Here is a 25630-nt window from a genome sequence, read left to right as displayed (position 1 = left end):
ATACCCTGACCCAACGCAATGGTCAGTCCCAATTAAGTCAAAAAGGCCCAATCCAAAGGGTTGGCCTTCACTGATCCACCCAACCTCTCCAAAGAGGTCGGATTCGATGTGAGCTGGCAGATGACACTTATTCAAATAAGTAACTGCCTCCTTAAATCTCTCACCCACTTCTAGAAGAGTGACTTAACAACCCTAAGGTAAAGGGACGATTATCCACCATCAGAAGTGGATCTACTTCAACGGTGGTTATTGGTCAAACACCTATAAATATACTGATGCACTCAAGTAAACCTAAGTTCTAATATATTCAAAACCTGCTAAACTCCTTTCTGACTTAGGCATCGGAGTGTCTTTGCAGGTACCACCCCCCATTCTTCAAACACTACTAGAAAACTAGTTATTACAGACGGATATTTCTGACGGATTTTATCCCACGGAAATACAGACAAAAATTCAGAGGAATTTTTTGTCGAAAAACAAAAAAAATGAATTAGCATAAATTACAGACGGAAAAGAGAATCCGTCGATAATTCTGTCGGAAAAATTAATTTTTTTGTGGAAAATAGTTACAAACGAAAAATCCGTCTGTAATTAAATAGACAAAAATGTTACATTTTATTAAATTATTACAGACAGAAAATCCGTCTGTAATTTAAAATTTTCCATCAGAAAGATTGAGTTAACCCTAACTCAGATGCTACCCTCTCGATCCATTCACACTTCACGCAAGTTTAGCAGGAGCTTTTTCCTCTCTCCATCCATACTCTCTCCATCGCTCCGTCCACGCTCTCTCCATCGCAGGAGCTTCGTTCACCGCCGCCGCTCTCTCCATCGCTCCGTCCACGAAGAAGCTCCGTCACACCCCTTCCCGGATCTTCTCCGTGTGTTGCTCGCGTATCTCCTTTCAAACCCAAACCTGCAATTCGCTAATTTAGCCAAAGTTTGGAGGTTAGATTTTCAATTTCATGCAATTAATTCCTCTTTTTCCAATGGATCTTCTCCATCACGCTCTCCTTTGCCTTTAATCACTTACGAGCTCCATTTTCCTGCTTCTGTTTGAGCTGTGTTTCAATCCCCTCCATTTAGATCTGCGCTTCCGAATTTCAGATCGCGTTCTGGTAACCCCTATTTCTCTTTTTATTTTCTGTATTCTCTCTTCGAGTTCTTCATTCACTTGTCCTCACTGCACATTCTTCTCATCTCACGATCTGATTTCATGGCTCCTAACACTGTTACAGACTTTGGTTATTTCTTCTATTTTGTTTGACGTTTTAGGGAAGAAGAAAGAGCGGAAAAGAATGGGTGAGGAGAATAAGGTAGTTGGAGAAGGTGAGAAGAAGAAAGAGGAAAGTGTTGGTGCCACTGCTGTTGTTGGTGATGGAGAGGAGGAAAAGAATAAGAAGATGAAGAAGAGTAAGAAGCAGGGGTTAATTTCTCGAATTTGGAAAGGGATATTCAGAAGACGTAGTGATGATTTTGAGAAGAGGCTGCAGTATATTTCCAAAGAGGAAGCTGCGGTTATGGCCAGGGTCAATCGGAGTAATCGGTCGTGGCAGAGAACTTCACGCCAGATCATAATAATTTTTGTTATATTTGAGGTACATTTTTCATTGCTGGATGAATGGGTTTATCTTTCTGTGTTTTTTTTTGTCATGAATCATTTTTCACATGAATAGATTTGTGTATTTTAACATGCCATTCTACGCTAGATTTTCTTTGAACTTGAAGTGCAAAAAACTATAAACTACGACTCATGATAGCTATCTCAAAAATCAAATTAAAGATATAAAACCCTGAGCAATACTCATGATGAGATGTTTTTTTCTATGTATTCATTTGATTATTAATTGTGTTGGTTGGGATTGTGGTAGGACGACGAGAGTCTAAGGAGATGGAAGGAACAACTTCTTGGGAATGTGTATGTGAACAATGTGACAGAGGTTCTGGAACCAGAAGTGAAAATAATAAGCCTTTCAATAGTGTCACCTGGAAGAGAGGACATAGTGCTTCCAATACCTGAGAATGGGAATCCAAAGGGTCTATGGTCCACTCTCAAGGAAGGAAGCCCATACCGCTTGAAATTCACTTTTGTAGTCAGCAATAATATTGTGTTTGAGTCAAAGACTATTCAGAGAATGGAGCTTCTGATTCTGTCCACCTTGAATTGGAAGATGCACCCTGTGACCCCACTCTCAGCGATTGAAGACTAGTGTCCATGTTAACTTGGTCTTCCATATAGGACTGAGAATCAAGATGCTATAGATGCTGCAATTATTGGTGCTCTGTGCAGGGACCGTAGGAAACAAGTGTACTTGGGTGAGAAAATGCAGTGATGATTGTAGTTGAATTCAAAACTTTTTTTCTCTTTTTAAATGATGTATATTGCTTTTCTGTTTGTTTTTGAATTTATTTATTTATATATTTTAATAGGTGAATTTGACACAACACATGCTGCAGCTAGGTAATTTTGTTATCGGTTCTTTTTTTTTTTCTTTTTGGCTAACGAAAAATATTTGATGGATTTGAATTTTAGTGTGTAAGTTTGATTTAAATTTTAGGGCATATGATCGAGCTGCGATCAAGTTCCGTGGCATTGATGCAGATATTAATTTCAACGTCAGCGATTATCATGAAGATATAAAGTAGGTTCTAATACTTAATAGTTTGATTTGATAATAGTTTTAAGCAAGTTTGAGGGTTTTTCTTTGTAAAGAAAAATTGAAAAGCTTTGAGGATTTTTCTTTGATTGTTTTTTTTCTTCTGATGTAGATGAGTAACTTTACAAAGGAAGAGTTTGTGCATATTCTGCGTAGGTAGAGCACTATTTTTTCGAGGGGTAGCTCCAAATACAGGGGAGTTACCCTGCACAAATGTGGTAGATGGGAATCACGCATGGGGCAGTTTCTCGGGAAAAAGTGAGAAACATTTGAATTTTGATATAGCAATCATCGTAGAACCTTAGTGATCTCAAACACTTTGAGGCTATTGAGGTTTTAATACTTATAATTAACTCTACAAAGAAAACTGGAAGCAAGAAAGAAAATTCCGCGAACACTGCAACACACACGAAACCCTGACACAAAAGGCGTCTACTTTTTGTTCCTCTATTGATACAGAACTTCCCAATTCTTCTTCAAATTTGAGTGATCAATTAATCGATCCTCTGTTTTTGTTTTTTTTCACCCTCCAGGTTGGAATTGAAATGCAGAGAAAAGCAGCATTGCCGTTGAGGGACGCAAAAAGCGGCAATGCGAACAAGATGAGGGCTCTGTGCAGCAAGGAAGCTTTGGTGAAGCTTCTGTGATGGCATTTTGGTTACCCTAATTTCAGGGGCAAGCAATTGGACGCTATTCAAGTTGTTCTCTCAGGTTCATTTTTGCAAAAATCTCTCCTTTTTTTTTAATTTTTGGTTTCCGTTACTGTTTGGTTGCTGAGAAATCATAGGAAATTAAATTCTGCATTTTTTTTATAGGTCTCACTTTTCACTACTGGCATTATATTTTAGGACCAATTATGGAAACATTCAGCAGGGTTGAAATAAATTTGATGTTGATTTGTTAGTGAATTTTTCAAAGCGAATTCTCAATTCGAATCATGAATCTCGTGAAGCGTTGACAAAATGTTATGTCACTAAATGAATGCTACATTTATCTGGTTTTGTTCATATGCATGGTTGTTCTGTTAGCATGGTTTTGATGATAAGCTTGATAGAGCTTGTATTTTAGTATTTTACTCTCTTTGTGATCTTTTGGTTTATTTGCTCTCATTCCCTAAGAATTGAATCTCACTTAGTCTAACAAATAACTTGTATGCATGTTTGTTTTTATGCATTTTGTGCATGACCATGATTGAAGTTAGTTCTTTTCTTCTTTGCTAGTTGCTAGGTGCTAGTTTGATTCAGATTTAGATGAAGCTGTGGACACTACCACTGGAGAAGAGACAGAACTGCTTGTTGGTTTGAAAAATGATGGTAACTCAATAAACTTTGATACATGTGATTTTAGCCTGGAACTTTTGACCTTGTTGGCACTATTTTGTATGAGATAGACCAGCATCCTTACCAGAATAGCTTCTTTAGCGGCACTATTGAAGTCGTCGAGGCCGGTGGCTTTTTTACGTTTTTTTTTTGTTCAACCATATATAATATTGAGAAACAAAGCTGATTATGATTTAAATTATAAAATAAAACTCTAAACTTTTTGTCTATCTCTCAAGACACTTTCATACTCTTTCTGATAATGTTATGAATATTTTCTCAGAAAACAAAAAGGGCTCCAACAGATGCTTAGTCTTTCTAGTAGTTATTATTATTTATACTTTCATTCAATTGATTAAGATCTTAGTCTTTTCTAGCAGTTATTATTGTTGGAACTTGGAAGTAATATCTATGTATGATGATGTTACTGCCAATATTTCGGTATGACATTCTAATCTATGCATGATGATGACTGATAGCAAGAGAATTTATGCCAATTCGAAAAACTAGATAAAGTAATTCCGTTGTGAGTATAGTCCAAACCGACAATGGATCTTCTCAATCAAAATTTAATCCTAAAGATGTCACAATCAACACACAAAATAACCGAGAGTATTTATACTCCCAGGTCGTTCTCCCTAGGAACTAGTGACAACAAGTGCACAATTTTGGTTGCAAGAACAAAGGGTTTTCAATGATGAAAGCAAACAATAAAGAGATAAAAGAACGGTTCAAAATTGCAATTAATAAACTAATAAAGGAATAAAAGAACTATGTATGTAATATAAACAAGTAATGCTAGAAAATGATGGAAAAGTAGTTCAAAACATAAATGAAACCTTGACTTTGGATGAGTTATGGAATCCCTTCCTTACCCTAACCACAACTATGATAATTATCATGAGTTAATCTCGCTTAGTTAACCCCTAACATCGAGGATTAAGTCAAGCAAGCATAATTGACCTTAATCCATAAGTCCTAACCAACTTACCAAACTAGTTGGTAAAAAGCTAGCTTTAATGGAAATAAGAATCAACTAACTCCCCAAGAATTACCACTAAATGTTGGACATTAAGGCTCTAGTAATCCATAGACTCAATTCCCCCAAGCCAAGGGATGGAAATTTATCCCATAGCTAGGGTTGACATTTCATCAAACACCTAGTATGCATATTCACAAAACATGGCAAAATTGGTAAATTAATGAAAGCTATAAACCATAAATGATAACAAGCAAACAAAGTAACTCAACAAACATAAAATAAGCATCAAACATTAAATTCATGAACCAAAACTCAAAATTGCAAAAGAATGTAAACTATGCATATATTGACAAGAGAAATCAAAATAGATGAAAGTGTAGAACAAGTGATGTAATTAAAAGAGGAATTAAAGAAATACTTACAATGAGATAGCAAAATCCAAAGCTAAAATTGAAGTATAAAATGCTACAAACCCTAATTAAACCTAAGGAAACTTGAGAGAAAACCTAAACTAAACTACCCTAAAACTACTCCTAAAAACTATTCTCTGAAGTATGGTAATGCGTGGTATGATATGTAGTTGTTTTCCCCTTCAAATATGCTCCAAAGCCTTCAAAAATAGGCCAAAAAGCCCTCAAAACGCGAGTCCACGTGACTTTTTAATGGAGACATGCGCTGGTACCTGTGCGACGCACAGGTCCTGATTTCCATTCTGCCCGGAGCATGGGCACAGACCTGTGCGGACGCACAGGTCCTGATTTTGACCCCTGTGCGTGGGCACATGCTGAGATGCTTTTCTCCTTTGTTTTCTTCATATTTTCTCCCTTTTTGCATGCTTTCTTCCACTTCTACCAACCCATTCTTGCCTCTAGGACCTGAAATCACTCAACAAATATATCACGGCATCGAATGGAATAAAAGTGGGATTAAATTGCTCAATTTATGCACAAAAACGCATGTTTTCACATTTAGGTTCAAATTAGGGATCAAACACAAAAGTATGCTATCTTAGTGAATAAGTGTGAGTTTATATGATGAAATCCATCCAATTCAAGCTAAAATATATCGTCAAATATGGACTCATCAATGACCTCTTAGCTAACTTAGCTTTTATATTATTATAACTATGCAACAAACATATATTTGAAAGTTAATGTGGAGTCTATTTAATTTCGTGAAACAGAATGTTCTACCAGTATCCAAACAACTAGAGTATTTTGAGCATTACAAGATTCACATGAGGAAATTGTTGGGAGAGAAAAGAGCTGAATTCATTATAAGGAATGCATTGTATGTGATAAGTATGGGCACAAATGATTTCCTACAAAACTATTTCTTGGAGGATACTCGCCCAAAGCAATACAGCTTGCAGAAGTTTGAGGAATTCTTGCTCTCCCAAATGACTAAGGACATTGAGGTTAGTTAATTTCCTTAACTTTAATTAAGCTCATTTTTTAGTTCCATTTAGAAAATTTGATAGCTTATACAGTAGTGTCCTTGTGCTATAGGAATAGAAAACTATTGTTTGCAACTTTACATAAAGATATTATTGTTTTGCTACATTGGAGTGGTAGACCCATGTTAGTTAGGCCAGGGTCCCTTGAGTGAAAAACATGTTCAATAAATTCTCTACCACTGTGGCAGATTGCTTGAACAAAGGTTGAAGTTGGGACTAGATCAACAGATGCTTCAATGGATGAATGGCTCGAGGTTTGTATGCATGCTCTAGGAAAATTTATAGCCACTTTTTTCCATTTATAACATTTTCTAGAAGTTACATAAAAAATCAGAAATCAGTGGCTGTGAGTGTTTCTGTAGAACAAATTAAATGTGCTTCAAGAGCATGCAAGCATCTTTCTCTCTATTGCAGTTCTGTTTTAAAGTTGTGTTTTTGTTATCCTCCTTCACTTTTTCTTAATCCTATAAAACACTGCTAGGCTTCTGAAATCTGTCCATGCCCTGTTTTTTGACACTAGGGAACTGTATATGCTCAGTCCAATGCAAACAAATCAAAGAAGAAGAAGTAGATGAACAAATACTTTCAAGTTTCAGCCACACAAGAGTCTACCATGGAGTGAAAAATCATGTAACTCAGATTAGATTGGAGAGTTTAAACTTTAAAGAGAGCATGAGAAAATAGTTTTAAAATTTAGGCTGAAAGTCCTGCCTTTATCTGTTGTAGTTTAAAAGAAATTTTGGGGTATCTTTTTATTGAGACAGTGAGATATTGGATAATGGTGTTGAAAAATAACATCCAATTTTATAGGTATCATGTAATAAATATTATGTTTATCTATGTGATTTTTGGCTTTCTTTTTTTCAATTTACAGTGTGTTTGATGGAGTAAATTTAGAAAACAAATCTAAAGTATTTATTTTGCAATAGAAAAATTTTTAAAAAAATTATACTTTATCTTACTGACGGATTTACAGATAGATTTTCTGTCTGTATTCAGAGTGTGGGATGATTTTCTAAGGTTCAAATTACAGACAGAAAATCTATCTGTAGTTACAGACGGAAAATTCGTCTGAAAATCCGTCTGTAATTACCGACAGAAAATTCGTCAAAAAATCTGTCTGTAATTACCGACGAAAAATCTGTCAAAAAATCCGTCTGTAATTACTGACGAAAAATCCATCGAAAAATTTGACGTTTCAGGGAAATAGATGGAGAATTTACAGAAGGAAAATCCGTCGGTAACTAGTAAAAATTTGTCGGTAATTTTCTGACAGAAAAAATTCGTCGGTAAATAATTTCCAACAAGGCTTTTACAGAGGGACAAAATCCGTCGGTAATTTTGTCGATAACCAAAAATCCATCTGTAATAAAGACTAAATCTATCTGTAAATCCGTCTGTAATAATCAATTTTCTAGTTGTGAAAACAAACAACTCGGAAGGCGACTTACGGACGCTAACCAGCCTAAGTCCCCTTCTTTCCAACGTTTGGACCATGCATTCTAGCCCAACCAGTCCAGTTTTAGCTAACCCCCAGAACAAATAACAACAACAATATTAATATTCGAATTAAAAAAAATAGATTCTTTCAAATTTGGGGTCATTTTTATGTTATCTATAGGTTAATTTGATTAGTATTTACCTATCAGTGAGGCTCTAATACTTTTGCACATTCAATTAGTGTTATATAAGTGTTTTAACTTAAAGAACTCTAATTTTATTTCAACTTGATAATGAACATATAGTGTTTTTGTCAAAAATAAGTCTTTAATTTCTAGTTAGAAACAATCTTCCATCATTAATAAGTGAAATAAATATATTGGTAATAAATTAGTCATAATATTAATCCAAAGTTATCTATAACTATATATTATTGTTGATAAAATTTAAGAGAAAATTTTACTCTCTTTCTCTAAAAGATACTAAAATGACATTTTTCTCTTTTCTATTTATAAAATGTACATTTTTTTTATAATTTTTATAAAACCTCCTCTTTAACCTATTTTAAATTGTTTGTGTTAATTATTGTCACAGTATCTAAATTGTGCATATTACTAGTATGTAGTATTTATTAATTAAATAAAATCAATAACAAAGTATTGATTCAAAATGAGTTCATGATCTTCATATTTAATTTTTTATATTCTAAAGTAACTATTTTTAGGATTAAAGTTTCTTAATTGTAATAGAAATTTGAATTTTAAATTTGATTTAAAAAATTAAAATACTTTTTTAATTAATTTACATACGACTAAAAAATATTATAAGGGAGTTAACTTCTACTTTTTGGTCTAAGAATCAAAGACAATGTACATTATAAATACATCTCCAATTTTTTGTTTCAAATTTTTTCACTCATGTAATTATTTCACTTAATTACAAATTAAAAAAAATCAAGCCAATTTCACTACAACCAAACCCAAACACTACAACGATTCCTTAAGATAGCGACGGTTATTTTGCGGGGATTTTGTGAAACTGTCGCGAAAGACAAACTGCAGCGCATATAGCGGCGGTTAGCGGTTGGGGCTGCAACCAGGCCGACATTTAGCGGTGGTTTCTCTTAAACCGCCGCTATATTTCCATCATGTTTGTATTTTACGGCGTCTTTTCTAAAACCGCCGCTAAATGTCCGCCGGGTGATTTATTGTTTTACATTTTGCGGCGGTTTCGTTTAAACCGCCGCAAAATGCGTATTACCACATATTGCATTGTTCTCTTTAGTAATAACCATCTGGGTATAATCTAGTTAAGTAAAGACTACTATCTGAAGCTACATATGTTTAAATCATTGTTACTTAAACTCGTAACACTTTTTCTTCCTTCGTTTTACATTTAAAAAATTCACAAGTTACTTGTAACCTTTATATGTTAACTCATGTGAACAAATTTACCAATAAAATTTTGTTGATTACGTTATTGGCATTTAAAAATTGCATTCAATCATGGATGTAAAAGAAGAAAATAAAATCAAACTCTGATATTTATGAAGTTAAAATAAAGTTTTAAAGAGCATAAATCAAAGTTACTCCTCTTTGAAGTTATGCCTTACTAAACCTAAATCAAGAATAAACATGTACAACTGCGACCCAAATCATTAAACTAAGGAAACCAGCGTAACTGTTATAATAAAAGATCAAAATTTCTCTCCAACATCGTATTGACCTGGCGAAAAATACTCTGTTATGAATCTATGGGCTTCACATTTTAGAGGATCTGATATTTCATCTCCATACCATGGCATTTTATTCAGATCAAAGCACATTTTCTTAACATGTATATCATCTTGTTTATCTTGTTGGTCTTCTAAAGTTTCATCATCTTCATCTGGAACCTTATTTAGATCAAACTGCATGGATCTATCGATTGCGACAGAAGATACATCATCTAAAATGTCTTTTGAATCAGACTCTTCTTCGTCTAGACTGTCAGGAACTATTTCTCCGGAATATTCAGGTAAGACTGAAAATATCAACATGTACATAACAGAATGAGTATACATAGAAGAAATTGAGAACTCTGGAGTCATTAAATACTGACTTAGAAAAAAACCAAACTACAAGATGCTAAGACAATTTAAAACTAAACACAAATTTTTAACAATTACCATCACCCTTGTTAGTAGTTTGGGCAATTTTCTTAAACAGAAGCTCTCTAGCAATTGTTGTGCTTGCAGAGGATGACAAAAAGTCCTCATTTTTCATCGATCCTATTATCGGGCATGTTATGTTCACTATTATTTTCAAAACGTAACACTAGTGAAATTATATTGCGTAATAAACAAGAAGATTATAAAAAATGCAACCCTACGAAAAACAACAATTGTAGAAGGACTAACAATTTAACGTAAACTAATTTTTTCGTATTAAAATCGTTGAAAAAACCAAAAATTCTGCTTTTACTCATGAGAATTCACAATAACATAAATATTTAACTGCAAAAAAAACTACACAAGTCTAAAGTAACCAAAGAAAACAACGTACAACGCTGAGTTTATTTAACTTAGTTTATGACTGAAAGATCATTTTTAAATTACATTAAAATGCTTCATACAATGCATTACGCGACATCGTCGAATTTCTCTGAGGCATTTTCTATGAGGTCTTCTATATCTTCCTCCCTTGTCAACAGTAAATCTCCAATCTCACCTTTCGTTGACATGTTCAACCTTGGCTGTGGAGAAAAACTAACTTCAGCTTCTTCATTCTCTTCTCCCATGTCATACAAATCCCTTGGTTTCACATGAACCACAACACGCCATTCTTTAGCTACTTCATCATCCACATAGTATATAAGCTGAGCTTTTGATGCCATTATGTACGGTTCATCTTCTTCATGATTACCAGTGTGTATTGGACGAGAGAAATTAACGTTGGTAAGCCCCAAATGGTCTTGTTTGATGCCTCTACTGGTAGTAGTATCAGTCCAAACACATTTGAATAATACCACTGTGAAGGAACAACTGTAATTCAGTTCAATTATGTCTACAATTTTCCCGTAATACGGAACACCACCAACAGCCACTCTATTATCACGCATGCTTGCATAACTTCTTGTATTAGATGATACATATACTCCACTATTTTGTATTTTTATCCTGTTTTCCTTTGTGATAGTTCTAAACTTGTACCCGTTAACATTGTACGCCCCAAAACGTCTGGCCTGAATCATGGGACCGCACGCAAGCAACTTCAGGTCTTTCGATTGAAGCATACTTTCCATAAGAACCTGGAACCACATAACATTCATGCTTTATATTAAAATCGGTTTTCATATAGTACTAATTCCAGGCTAAGAAAACATTGTTCAGGTTAATATTCTGTCAACCTTATGCTTGAACCACTGAGGAAATTCTGCATGGACGATACTATCTATCTTAGCTTGCAACCTTGTCTGATAACGCAAGCTTCGCTTTGTGTTTTCCGTAAATGTAATTTATTGGAGAGAAGAAAATTAGTCCAACTAGTCACTGGGAGAAAAGAGTTATATTGGTGTTTTAGAAATACATGCGTATACTTACTCAAGGAACAGAACCACGGCATCGCAGTTGACTAGCACATGATGATGAGCTTGATATTTTTTCATTGGAGTGAGTTTGAAATGCGAAACAGCCCCTAATGCCTTTCCAATAGCTGGGAACATACTTTCTCCTGAATTATGAAGAACGTCAACGGGCTCATCATCAACTCGCCCAGGTCAGTTGATTTTAGTCTCAATATTATCCAAATACCTAGAACAGAAAGTCAGGATTTTCTCAAATAAATAGCCTTCTGCAATTGAGCCTTCCAGTTGTGCCCTATTACGAACATATTGCTTCAGATGTCCTAAATACCTTTTATATAAATACAATGAAACGCTTAGTATATACACAATTAATTAAACTAAATGAACTAAAGGGGTTTATCAAATAGCTAACCTTTCTATTAGATACATCCACCTATAATGTACTAGTCCACCAAGAGTAACCTTATCAACGAGATGCACGGTAAGGTGAACCATGACGGTGAAGAAGGATGGAGGAAAAATTATTTCCATCTGACACAAGGTTTGCACAACATGATTCTGAAGCTCAGCAAGCTGCATAGGGTTTATGGCTTTCCCAAAAAGTTCTTGGAAAAATGACGACAAATTTGCAATCACATTGGACACCAGACTCAGAAGTGCATTCTTCACTAAAATTGGGAGTAATTGTTCCATCAGAATATGACAGTCATGACTTTTCAACCCAGATAACTTGCGTTGTCGCAAATTAACACAACGAGCAACATTGCTAGAGTAACCATCTGGAAAGATCACATTATGCAAAGTCTTCAAGAATACATCCCTCTGTGAATTCGACATCGCAAATATCGCAGAAGGATATTTACCACCTTCCCCCGGCCATAATTCAGGCCTTATTCCCATGCATTGTAAATCTCTGCGAGCTTTAAAATTGTCTTTTGATTTGCCGCTATCGTTTAAGATAGTGAAGACTACATTGTCACACACGTTTTTTTCTATATGCATCACATCGAGGTTATGACGCAACATCTGATCCTCACAGTACGGGAGGTCAAAGAAAACACTCTTCTTCTTCCAATGCGAGTCATCTTCATCTGTATCCTGCTCATTGCGTCTTTTTTTGGATGTCACACTTGAACTCTTCCCAAATGAAATATGCACATTAGACTGTTGCCTCAATACATCTGTTCCGGATAACTTCTTTGGCGGATCTCTACCTTCGACCTGCCCGTCAAATCTATTCCGGTCTAGTCTGTATTTGTGTCGCTAATTCAAAAAGCGTCGATGGCCCATGAAATACCATTTTTGACTGTCTTTCAGCCGATGTGGATTAGCATCCATGTTACACGTAGGACACGCTAACCCACTGTGCGTATTCCAGCCGGATAGGTTTTCCAATCCTGGAAAGTCGCTGATAGTCCACATCAGTGTCGCACACATCTTGAAAGTGTTTCCCTCTTTGGCATCATAGGTTTCAACGCCATCCCATAATTGCTTCAAATCATCTATTAAAGGCTGCAAATAAACATCTATGTTGTTACCTAGCATTTTTGGCCCAGGAATAAGCGTGGATAGAATGAAAGATGTCTGCTTCATGCAAAGCCAGGGTGGTAGATTATACAGGATAATAATCACAGGCCAGATGGAGTACTTTGTGCTCATATTCCCAAAGGGATTAAATCCATAGCTCGCCAAGGCTAGGCGAACATTGCGTGGATCCGCCGAAAAATTAGTATACTTTGCATCAAACTTTTTTCATGCTTCAGCATCCCTTGGATGCCTAAGGAAACCATCGTTATTAGACGCCTGTTTATGCCATAACATATCACTCGATGTCTAGCTGCACATGAATAACTGCTACAGTCGTGGTATGAGGGGAAAGTAACGAAGGGTCTTGGCTGCTATAGGTTTTCCATTTTTCTTCATTGGTATGTTGAGCCTAAGAATAGAGCCCGTTTTAGTCTTCTGCTTCCATCTTGAACACCCACATTTCTTGCACCTAGTCAAATTCGCATCATCACCTCGATACAGCATACAATCATTTGGACAAGCATCTATCTTGGCGTATTCAATACCCAGCTTTCTTATTGTCTTCCTGACTTCTTACACTGTCTTTGGAAGTTTTGCTTCTTCGAATGCGTCCCGTAGTAAGTCAAGAATCATTGTCATTGCCTTGTCACTCACACCGCACATACACTTGATATGATAAAGCTTCACTAAAATGATAATTTGGAGTACTTTGAGCATCTGGGATATAACTCCTGTTCTCCATCTGACAGTAGATCGTTAAAATCCCGCACCGCGCGACTTGGACTTTCATACAGGCTCGGTAACACGTCTTCATCATCTTCTGCATGTTCGATTGTTGTGATGTCCTTACTCCCATGTTGTATCGTGAAATTGAATGCCTCGTTGACCATTTGGTGCATTTGATTCACTTGGGATATCAGATTGTCATCTACTCGTCCCAATCTAGGCCTCTCTTCAACCGGCTTCTCATCATGACGCACCCAAATAGTATATCCAGGGGAAATGGTCGTAACAACAGATGGTCGTGTGCATCCTCTCTTGTTTGCATAAGTTGAAACCCGCATTTAGAACATGGACACTTTATCATGCCATCGGAGGATGCATTTGCAAACGCAAAGTCTAAAAAATGGTTCAGTCCTTGCCTATATTCCACACTACTCCGTGATTTTAAAATCCAGGTTTTATCAATATCTAGTATAGTATCAAAATATATCGAACCAATTAATAGTGACGTAAGAAAACATTAGAAAACAAACTGGTAAAATTTTGCATCCATCAGAATTATGACCATATAGTTTTAGCTAGCAACTTAGGTTTAGCGAATTACAATTGATACGAATTATAGATTTTTATAACTGATTATTTTAACAAACTTTTGAAATTAAACCAATATTCTCTATTTTTATGTTATCCTAACCGTTTAAGTCCATTTAAATTATGCAGGTGGTTCATTTTACTTTTTTAAAGATACAATAGTTAACTTGTTTAAGTTAATATGGTAACTTAATAACAGATTTGGTGCAACAATAAAGGAACAGGTACATTGCATAACAGAAATTTAAAAGTGATTTGAAAATACTCTAACAAACTATTTGAATTGATTAACGTTAAATCTGATTGTCAAACGTCGTTGTGATCTCATCCTATTTCTCCTCGTTTTCTGTTTTATCCATACACCCCAAAATTTCTATATATATGAAACTCTCCCATCAATTTCAAACCAGTTACGTGAGTTCAGTTCCCTTTCTCTTCGAAACTTTTTTCCGTTGCTAGTTAAACATAAGATTGTCTTTCCACAGGTGAGCTAACACTTTCGTGCTTATTAAATACTAACACTCAAATGAGTGGGATGTTCAACACAGCTTCATATAATTAATTCTTTTATTTTTGATATAATAATACTGGTGGTTCGTTTTTTTTTGTTCCTTTTTAAAATTATTTTTCCCTTTTTGTTTCATTCTTCCAGCTAGATGTCTGCATTATTATGAAAAAAGATTAATGAGAAACCTTGTTTCGTTGTTCGCGTGGTTAGAGCTCGTTTATTAGGTAAGCTTCTTCTTCGTCATCTTCATCTTCTTCTTCACTCTATATTCATGAGAAAAGGGTTTTAACTTTCTGAAGGCAAACAAAAGGGTCTAACTTTTTTAACAAAGGTCTTTCCAAAACCCAGATTGTGAAAGTTGGCTCCTTTGTGTGAGAAAGTTTCCTCTGTTTTTTTATTAGTGTATATATATATATATATTTTAAAAATGGTGATTTGTTGTGCTTCTTATTTAAACTGTTATGAACTATTTTAAAATGGATATTAAATATAATGGAAAAAAATTTAGCAAAAAGTCAAAATTTGAAGTAGATGCTGGTCTATATTCAGTTAGCAATTTTTTTGCACCAGAATTTACACACAGTTTGTGGAATTCTTTTTTAATATTGTTATTAGCAATTTTTATTGATATTCCATGTCAGGTTGTCTATTTCTTTGCAGAATCTTTAATTATTGGGACCCTTTGTATTATTGACTGCCATGCTTTATAGGGTGATTATGTGTGGTTGCATATGGTATGGCGGAATTGTGATAGCATCATTGTTCATCTTGTTCATGGTTCTGCTCCTTAGATACAGTTTCATGAAATACCCTACCGGGACAACATATCTAACTCTAGTTCCTGTTTCGTTGTGCTTGTATAGAATCCAGTGATGCAAGACAGAAATTAACTGCATCAATGTATTCAATGTTTGTGAATTTTTGCATGGTCTATACGATGCATGATTTGGGTGTGTAGGACCTCACCGTGCAGACTGATCATACATGACACTTCTTAATTTCAACAAAGCTACCTTTGGTTATTAATGAGTCATGAGTACTTTCTTTCTGCTGCTTTTTCATTTCAACAAAGCTACCTTTCTATAACTCTTAGGTTCGGCTTTTATTATTATTAGCCTCCTTTTTGTTAATTTTAATTCTAATTTTCCTTTTTTTTAATATAGTAATCAATAAATAATTATCCTAATCCATATAAGTGTTGTGGAAAACGAGGAAGCCACTGAAGATTGTACTTTATATGTAAACCTTAACATATTTTTTGGTTTGTTTTGGAAAAGGAAAGATAGAAGTACTGTGGATTCTTTTGCATAGGGTGGTGTTGTTTTTATGGCTAGGATGAAGGAAGGAAAAAACTAAGCTTGGATTAATATAATTGGTTAAACAGAATTATGAATTATGCAGTGTTTGTGTTTATGTTATTGTCTGATTTTCCTATTTTTCTTGAAATTGGATTGATAATTAAGTCATTTAAAGGGTTCCTATTAATCTTTTGCTACCCTTTTCTATGTTGGTTTTGGTCCCTTCATTCTCCTACTACTACGATATTGGAAGAGGCATGTGCATGTGTGAATCTCAATTCTATTTTTATTTTTTAATTAAATTTTTTTTTAATCATAAATATCTTTCTTCTTCATCATGGTCAATAGTGGCTCTTTTAGTCTTTAAGCTAAATAGCTTATTCTTGTTAGCACCATCTTCTTCTGTTTTTTGCAGTCTTATTTTGAAAGACACATAATTGGATTTTTTATTAAAATATTTGGTTTGAAAATTAGATTTTTAAAAACTAGTTTTAAAATTAAATTTTTGGTTGAATAAACTAGTTTTAAAACTGGATTTTCAAAAATTGGTTTTAAAACTGGATTTTTGGTTAAAAATCCGGTTTTAAAACTGGATTTTATAAAAAAAAAAACCGAATTTTAGATTTGGATTTAAAAAAAAAACCAAATTTAAAACCATAAAACTAGTTCTAAAGTGGATCCAGTTTGGATTTATAAAAATCCAAACCATACCACCCCTAGTTTCATATATAGCATCTTTTTGTTAGAATGGATGATTGTGCTTTGCTCTGCTTAGATTCTATTTGCTCATAAAAGTTTATTTGCTTTTGTCTTTGTCTTTGTTTTTTGTTCCAATCCCAATCCCACTTTTGATGCTAAATTTAATTTATTAGGTATATTTATTTATTATACTGAATAAAAAGTTAGGACTCTAAATATAAGGAATTATATTTTATAAATGTTGTATTAATTAATTCTTATTGTTTAAATCCGTTAATAATATAATTTGATATTAATCCTAAATTATTAAAAATACAACATTCATATATTCTAAGTTGATTATACATACACACATGATGTATAGATATTGATCGTACATGATATATGGTACCTTAATTTAGTTATCTTATTATTTTGAGTTGAAAATTTTGGTCTATTTTTTTATATACGTATATATAAAAAGATTATATATCAATATATCATTCTACTTATCATATATACAGTCATATTAATCAAATCAAGCCTTTCATTAAAAATATGTGTTAAGTAGATTTCTTATGTAATTTCCCTTCTCTTCTTTCATTATTTTAGACTAATCATAAGTTAGTTATGCGTATTTTTCTTTCTCCTCTTCCAGTATTATGATTACAGATAAGTGTAACTCTCATGATGTTTTTATTTTGTTTCTTGAAAATAAATGAAGGATCTAAACGTCGTTTTAGATACCAAAAAACAAATAAAAAGGCCTGGTTCAGGAATCCAACAGTCTCCCTTATTCTCCCACAGTCGTTGCTGTTCTTCCCTTTCTCCTGCCGGCTGTCGTGTGTTTTTCGTCTCTATGCCGTCCCTTCACTGGTTCATATTCTTGCCTTTTTTGTTCATGTCCTTACTTTTTTTATACTTTTCATTGTTCGCCATCCCCATTTGTCTGATTTTAGTTGCTTTTGTTCCGTTCCTTCTATATTTTTTTATTGGATTGCATATGTTAATTCTGGGTTAATTTTGTTGGTTGTTGCTGCTGCTATGTTATGGCTTATGAGATAAGAACTTCTTGATATGGTTTACTAATTGTCATTGAAATTATGTTATCAGCTAATTAATTTGGTATGGTTGCTGCTAGTACTGTGAGGAAGGTGTTATTACTGTGAGTTTGACCTTGGTTGATGGATTTAGATTATATGTGCATTGTTGATTTAAATTCTACTCCCTTTTTTTATCGCCAAATATAAGCAAGGTAAGTAGGGAGCAGGGAAGAGTTTCAATGCAAGATTCATTAGGGAACCCACCTCTACATAACAACTCACCTTTCTATTTATTGTAATATTATATCATACCATTAATTATTTGTTTATATATTTGAATATTGAATATCGAATTTAGTATAACTGTTGCAGTTTGTCAAGCTTGATTATTGGCTTTTGGTAATAAATAATTTTACAGTTATACAAGTTGTTTTACTTACCGGGTCAAGAATTAAATTGATATACACATTTTTAATTATGACACATTCAAATTTATTGAGAAACCAGTTATTAATCCTATTAAATAGTAAGACTTCAACTAACATTAAAACTAATTAATGTTTTTTATTTTAAACTAATTTAATTAGACTTAGTTGATTATGTTGTTAATTTATTTAAAAAAATAAATTCTAATATTCTATCAGTCTATGATGTATCATGTAATGTGCCTTATAGTGTTCCATATAGATTTCATAATTTTTTATTCCCTATTTTTGGGGTATAATTTGTATTCTCTATTTGCTTTAAGAATTTTTTTTATGTTGTGCTTGTCATGTGTCTACTAATATTGTTTTCTATACAGGTTTGTAAGGATGCTGATGAGCGGATAATTTATACGCTTTTTGGCATTATTTTTAGTATGTTTTTAGTAGAATCTAGTTACTTTTAGGGATGTTTTCATTAGTTTTTATGTTAAATTCACATTTCTGGACTTTACTATGAGTTTGTGTCTGTGATTTCAGGTATTTTCTGGCTGAAATTGAAGGACTTGAGCAAAAATCAGATTCAGAGGTTGAAGAAGGACTGCTGATGCTGTTGGATTCTGACCTCCCTGCACTCAAAGTGGATTTTCTGGAGCTACAGAACTCAAAATGGCGCGCTTCTAATTGCTTTGGAAAGTAGACATCCAGGGCTTTCCAGAAATGTATAATAGTCCATACTTTGATCGAGTTTAGACGACATAAAATGGCGTTGAACGCCAGTTCTACGCTGCTGTCTAGAGTTAAACGCCAGAAACATGTCACAAACCAGAGTTGAACGCCAGAAATACGTTACAACCTGGCGTTCAACTCCAGAAAGAGCCTCTGCACGTGTAACATTCAAGCTCAATCCAAGCACACACCAAGTGGGCCCCGGAAGTGGATTTATGCATCAATTACTTACTTCTGTAAACCCTAGTAACTAGTTTATTATAAATAGGACTTTTTACTATTGTATTAGACATCTTTGGATTATCTTTTAATCATTTTTAGATCTCTAGACCTCTATGGGAGGCTGGCCACTCGGCCATGCCTACCCTATATTCACTTATGTATTTTCATACGGTAGAGTTTCTGCACTCCATAGATTAAGGTGTGGAGCTCTGCTGTTCCTCAAAGATTAATGCAAAGTACTACTGTTTTTCTATTTCACAAGAGGATAGGATGCAGCCATTGACAAGGGTGATGCCCCAGACGATTAGCCATGCAGTGACAGTGCATCGGACCATTTTCCAGAGAGGATTAAAAGTAGCCATTGACAATGGTGATGTCCTTACATAAATCCAGCCATGGAAAGGAGTAAGACTGATTGGATGAAGACAGCAGGAAAGCAGAGGTTTAGAGGAACAAAAGCATCTCTATACACTTATCTAAAATTCTCACCAATGATATACATAAGTGTTTCTATCCTTATTTTCTATCTATTTATTATTTATGTTCGAAAACTCCATAACTATTTTATATCCGCCTGACAGAGATTTACAAGGTGACCATAGCTTGCTTCAAGCCAACAATCTCCGTGGAATCGACCTTACTCACGTAAGGTTTATTACTTGGACGACCCAGTGCACTTGCTGGTTAGTTGTATCGAAGTTGTGAATGAAAAACAATTTATTAAGACATGCGCACAGAGTTTCTGACGCCGTTGCCGGGGATTGTTCGAGTTTGGACAACTGACGGTTCATCTTGTTGCTCAGATTAGGTAATTTTCTTTTTGTTTTATTTTCAAAAAATTTTTCAAAAATCTTTCAAAAATTTTCTCCTTTGTTTTCGAAAAAAATTAAAAAAAATTAAAAGAAAATACAAAAAAATTATAAAAGCATAAAAATCAAAAAAATATTTCATGTTTCTTGTTTGAGTCTTGAGTCAAGTTGAAAGTTTGGTGTCAATTGCATACTCATCTTGCATTTTTCGAAAAATTCATGCATTCATAGTGTTCTTCATGATCTTCAAGTTGTTCTTGGTAAGTCTTCTTGTTTGATCTTGATGTTTTCTTGTTTCATGTTGTATGGTGTTTTTCATATGCATTATTGCATTCATAGTGTTTATACATGAAAAATTTTTAAGTTTGGTGTCTTGCATGTTTTCTTTGCATTAAAAATTTTTCAAAAATATGTTCTTGATGTTCATCATGATCTTCAAAGTGTTCTTGGTGTTCATCTTGACATTCATAGCATTCTTGCATGCATTCATTGTTTTGATCCATAACTTTCATGCATTGCATCATTTTTCATGTTTTTCTCTCTCATCATTAAAATTTCAAAAATAAAAAAAAAATATCTTCCCCTTTTTCTCTCTCAAAATTTCGAAAATTAGATTTGACTTTTTCAAAAATCTTTAAAATCTAGTTGTTTTTATGAGTCAAATCAAATTTTCAATTTAAAAATCTTATCTTTTTCAAAATCTTTTTCAAAAAAATCAAATCTTTTTCATTTTTCTTAGTTATTTTCGAAAATTTTAAAAATATTTTTCAAAAATCTTTTTCTTATATTTATCTCCTAATTTTCGAAAATAACATCATCAATTAATGTTTTGATTCAAAAATTTCAAGTTTGTTACTTGCTTGTTAAGAAAGATTCAAACTTTGAGTTCTAGAATCATATCTTGTGATTTCTTGTGAATCAAGTCATTAATTGTGATTTAAAAAAAAAATCAAATCTTTTTCAAAACTAATTTCAATCATATCTTTTCAAAAATATCTTTCTATCTTATCTTTTTCAAAATCACATCTTTTTCAAAAATTTGATTTTAAAATATCTTTTCTAACTTCTTATCTTCTTATCTTTTCAAAATTGATTTTCAAATTTGTTTCAACTAACTAACTAACTTTTTGTTTGTTTCTTATCTTTTTCAAAACTACCTAACTAACTCTCTCTCTAATTTTTGAAAATATCTTCCCTCTTTTTCAAAATTTCTTTTTAATTAACTAATTATTTTAATTTTTGATTTTAATTTTCAAAAAATTACTAACCTTTTTCAAAAACTATTTTCGAAAATCACTAACTCTTTTTCAAAAATAATTTTCGAAAATTCTCCTTCTCTCTTATCTCCTTCTATTTATTTATTCATCTACTAACACTTCATCTCACCCAAATTCGAACCCCCTCTTCCATCTGTGTTCGAATTTTTTTTCTTCTTTTTTTCTTCTACTCACACAGGGACCTCTATACTGTGGTAAAAAGGATCCCTATTATTATTATTTTTCTGTCCCTCTTTTTCATATGAGCAGGAGCAAGGACAAGAATATTCTTGTTGAAGCAGATCCAGAACCTAGAACCTCTCTATGAAGCTTGAGAGAGATACAAAGGACTGACCAAAAAGTGTCCTTTTGACATGCTTTCAGAATGGACCATCTTGGATATATTCTATGATGGTCTGTCTGAGTTATCTAAGATGTCATTGGATACTTCTGCAGGTGGATCCATTCACCTAAAGAAAACGCCTGCAGAAGCTCAAGAACTCATTGACATGGTTGCTAATAACCAGTTCATGTACACTTCTGAAAGGAATCCTGTGAATAATGGGACGCCTATGAAGAAGAGAGTTCTTGAAATTGATACTCTGAATGCCAATATTGGCTCAGAATAAAATATTGACTCAGCAAGTCAATATGATCTCTTAGAGTCTGAATGGAATGCAAGCTGCATCCAACAGTACTCAAGAGGCGCCTTCTGAAGAAGAGGCCTATGATCCTGAGAACCCTGCAATAACATAGGTGAATTACATGGGTGAACCTTATGGAAACACCTATCACCCCTCATGGAGAAATCACCCAAATCTCTCATGGAAGGATCAACAAAAGCCTCAATAAGGCTTTAATAATGGTGGAAGAAACAGGTTTAGCAATAGTAAACCTTTTCCACCATCCACTCAGCAACAGACAGAGAACTCTGAACAAAATACCTCTAATTTAGCAAACTTAGTCTCTGATCTATCTAAGGCCACTGTAAGTTTTATGAATGAAACAAGGTCCTCCATTAGAAATTTGGAAGCACAAGTGGGCCAGCTGAGTAAAAGGATCACTGAAATCCCTCCTAGTACTCTCCCAAGCAATACAGAAGAAAATCCAAAAGGAGAGTGCAAGGCCATTGAATTGATCACCATGGCCAAACCTGTAAGGGAAGGAGAGGACGTGAATCCCAGTGAGGAAGACCTCCTGGGACGTCCAGTGATTAATAAGGAGTTTCCCTTTGAGGAACCAAAGGAATCTAAGGCTCATCTAGAGACCATAGAGATTCCATTAAACCTCCTTATGCCATTCATGAGCTCTGATGAGTATTCCTCTTCTGAAGAGAATGAGGATGTTACTGAAGAGCAAGTTACCAAGTACCTTGGTGCAATCATGAAGCTGAATGCCAAACTATTTGGTATTAAAACTTGGGAAGATAAACCTCCCTTGTTCACTAATGAACTGAGTGATCTGGATCAACTAACATTGCCTCAGAAGAAACAGGATCCTAGAAAGTTCATAATACCTTGTACCATAGGCAACATGATATTTGATAAGGCTCTGTGTGACCTTGGTTCAGGGATAAACCTCATGCCCCTCTCTGTAATAGAGAAACTGGGAATCTATGGGGTGCAAGCTACTAAAATCTCATTAGAGATGACAGCACAGTTCAAGAAAATAGGCTTATGGACAAGTAGAGGATGTGTTAGTAAAGGTTGAAGGCCTTTACATCCCTGCTGATTTCATAGTCCTAGATATTGGGAGGGATGAGGATGAATCCATCATCCTTGGAAGACCCTTCCTAGCCACAGCAAGAGCTGTGATTGATGTTGACAGAGGTGAATTAGTCATTCAATTGAATGAGGACTCTCTTGTGTTTACAACTCAAGGTTACCCTTCTGTAAACCTGGAGAGGAAGCATAAAAAGCTTCTCTCAAAACAGAGTCAACCAGAGCCCCCACAGTCAAACTCTAAGTTTGGTGTTGAACTCCCATATCCAAACTCTAAGTTTGGTGTTGGGAAATCTCAACAATGTTCTGAACATCTGTGAGGCTCCATGAGAGCCCACTATCAAGCTATTGACATTAAAGAAGCGCTTGTTGGGAGGCAACCCAATTTTTATTTAACTATATTTTTTACTAGTTATATGTCTTTGTAGGTTCATGATCATGTGGAGTCACAAAATAAATATAAAACTTGAAAATGGAATAAAAAACAGCAGAAGAAAAATCACACCCTGGAGGAAAACCTTACTGGCGTTTAAACACCAGTAAGAAGTATATGGCTGGCGTTCAACACCAGAACAGAGCATGGTTCTGGCGCTGAACACCCAAAATGGGCAGCATCTGGGCGTTTGAACGCCAGAATTGCACCCTGGAGAAGAGCTGGCGCTGAACGCCCAGAACAAGCATGGTTCTGGCGTTCAACGCTAGAAATGGGCAACAAATGGGCGTTCAACGCCCAGAACAAGCACCAATCTGGCGCTGAACGCCCAGAGTTGTGTGCAAGGGCATTTTGCATGCCCAATTTGGTCCAAGGTTGTAAATCCTTGAACACCTCAGGATCTGTGGATCCCACAGGATCCCCACCTACCTCCACTCATTTCTTCTCACCCCTCTTTCACACAATCCCATAAACACTCTTCCCCAAAACTCTTCACCAATCACCTCAATCTCTCTTCCCTATCACCACTTCACCACTCACATCCATCCACTCCTCCCCATAAACCTACCTCATAAACTCCACCTACCTTCAAAATTCAAAATCACTTTCCCACCCAAAACCCACCCTTATGGCCGAACCTTACCCCCCTCCCTTCCCTATATATAGCCCTCCATTCCTCCTCATTTCCACACAACACAACCCTCTCTTCTCTTCTTGGCTGAATACACCACTCCCCCCTCTCCTCCATATTTTCTTATTCTTCTTCATCTATTCTTTCTTCTCTTGCTCGAGGGCGAGCAATATTCTAAGTTTGGTGTGGTAAAAGCATAAGCTTTTTGTTTTTCCATTACCATTGATGGGACAAGCCTGTAGCTAGAGGATGGTTAGAGTTCATACAACGCTCCATCATCCCCACTAGCAACCGATCCGAAGTTACTGTGGATTGGGCCATCATGATTCATAGCATCATGATTGGAGAGAAAGTAGAAGTTCATGAAGTCATCTCCCTTGAACTCTACAAAAATAGCCGAAAAGCCCTCTTCTTGGGCAAGGCTAGCTTTTCCTCATCTTATTTGCCATCTATGTTACTCAGTTGGAGCTTTCATAGAAGGAGACATTCCCATTAAGGAAGAGAAGCTCATCACCATGAGATCCCGGAGATGCCTCAAATGTATTTTCCTCCACAAAACTATTGGGAGCAAATCAACACCTCCCTAGGAGAATTAAGTTCCAACTTGGGACAATTAAGGGTGGAACATCAAGAGCACTCCATCATCCTTCATGAAATAAGAGAAGATCAAAAAGCAATGATGGAGGAGCAACAAAGACAAGGAAGAGACATAGAAGAGCTCAAGGACATCATTGGTTCCTCAAGAAGGAAACGCCACCATCACTAAGGTGGACTCATTCCTTGTTCTTACTTTCTCTATTTTTCATTTTCTATATGTTAAGTGCTTATCCATATTTGTGTCTTATTACATGATCATTAGTATTTAGTAACTTTGTCTTAAAGTTATGAATGTCCTATGAATCCATCACCTCTCTTAAATGAAAACTGTTTTAATTCAAAAGAACAAGAAGTACATGAGTTTCAAATTTATCCTTGAACTTAGTTTAATTATATTGATGTGGTAACAATACTTTTTATTTTCTGAATGAATGCTTGAACAGTGCATATGTCTTTTGAAGTTGTTGTTTAAGAATGTTAAATATGTTGGCTCTTGAAAGAATGATGATAAGGAGACATGTTATTTGATAATCTGAAAAATTATAAAAATGATTCTTGAAGCAAGAAAAAGCAGCAAAGAACAAAGCTTGCAGAAAAAAAAAGAGAAAAAAATATAGGCAAAAAATAAAAAATAAAAAGAAAAAGCAAGTAGAAAAAGCCAAAAGCTCTTAAAACCAAGAGGCAAGAGCAAAAAGCCAATAACCCTTAAAACCAAAAGGCAAGGGTAAATAAAAAGGATTCCAAGGCTTTGAGCATCAGTGGAGAGAAGGGCATAAAGGAATAAAATCCTGGCCTAAGCGGCTAAACCAAGCTGTCCCTAACCATGTGCTTGTGGCGTGAAAGTGTCAAGTGAAAACTTGAGACTAAGCGGTTAAAGTCAAGGTCCAAAGTAAAAGAAGAGTGTGCTTAAGAACCCTGGACACAATCTGAAAAGGTTCACCCAGTTATGTGTCTGTGGCATTTATGTATCCGGTGGTAATACTGGAAAACAAAGTGCTTAGGGCCACGACCAAGACTCATAAAA

The 25630-nt window shown here is 34.8% G+C and overlaps 1 protein-coding gene and 1 long non-coding RNA gene across 2 annotated transcripts; both read left to right on the top strand.

Moving 5' to 3' along the window:
• Nucleotides 1299-4289, top strand: LOC110271490. The gene is made up of 8 exons (XM_021122425.1): nt 1299-1598; nt 1872-2152; nt 2240-2316; nt 2431-2461; nt 2559-2616; nt 3191-3289; nt 4005-4100; nt 4260-4289. Exons 1-8 carry the CDS (start codon nt 1299-1301, stop codon nt 4287-4289), a joined length of 972 nt encoding a protein of 323 aa, XP_020978084.1.
• Nucleotides 6601-7281, top strand: LOC107637749. The gene is made up of 2 exons (XR_002360253.1): nt 6601-6668; nt 6935-7281. It is a non-coding gene; the product is annotated as an uncharacterized LOC107637749 (long non-coding RNA).

This window comes from Arachis ipaensis, chromosome B04 (assembly GCF_000816755.2).
Source record: "Arachis ipaensis cultivar K30076 chromosome B04, Araip1.1, whole genome shotgun sequence".
Taxonomy (NCBI): Eukaryota; Viridiplantae; Streptophyta; class Magnoliopsida; order Fabales; family Fabaceae; genus Arachis; species Arachis ipaensis.
The sequence above is the reverse complement of the archived record's forward strand: the minus strand, read 5'-3'. Positions and strand labels throughout refer to the sequence as shown.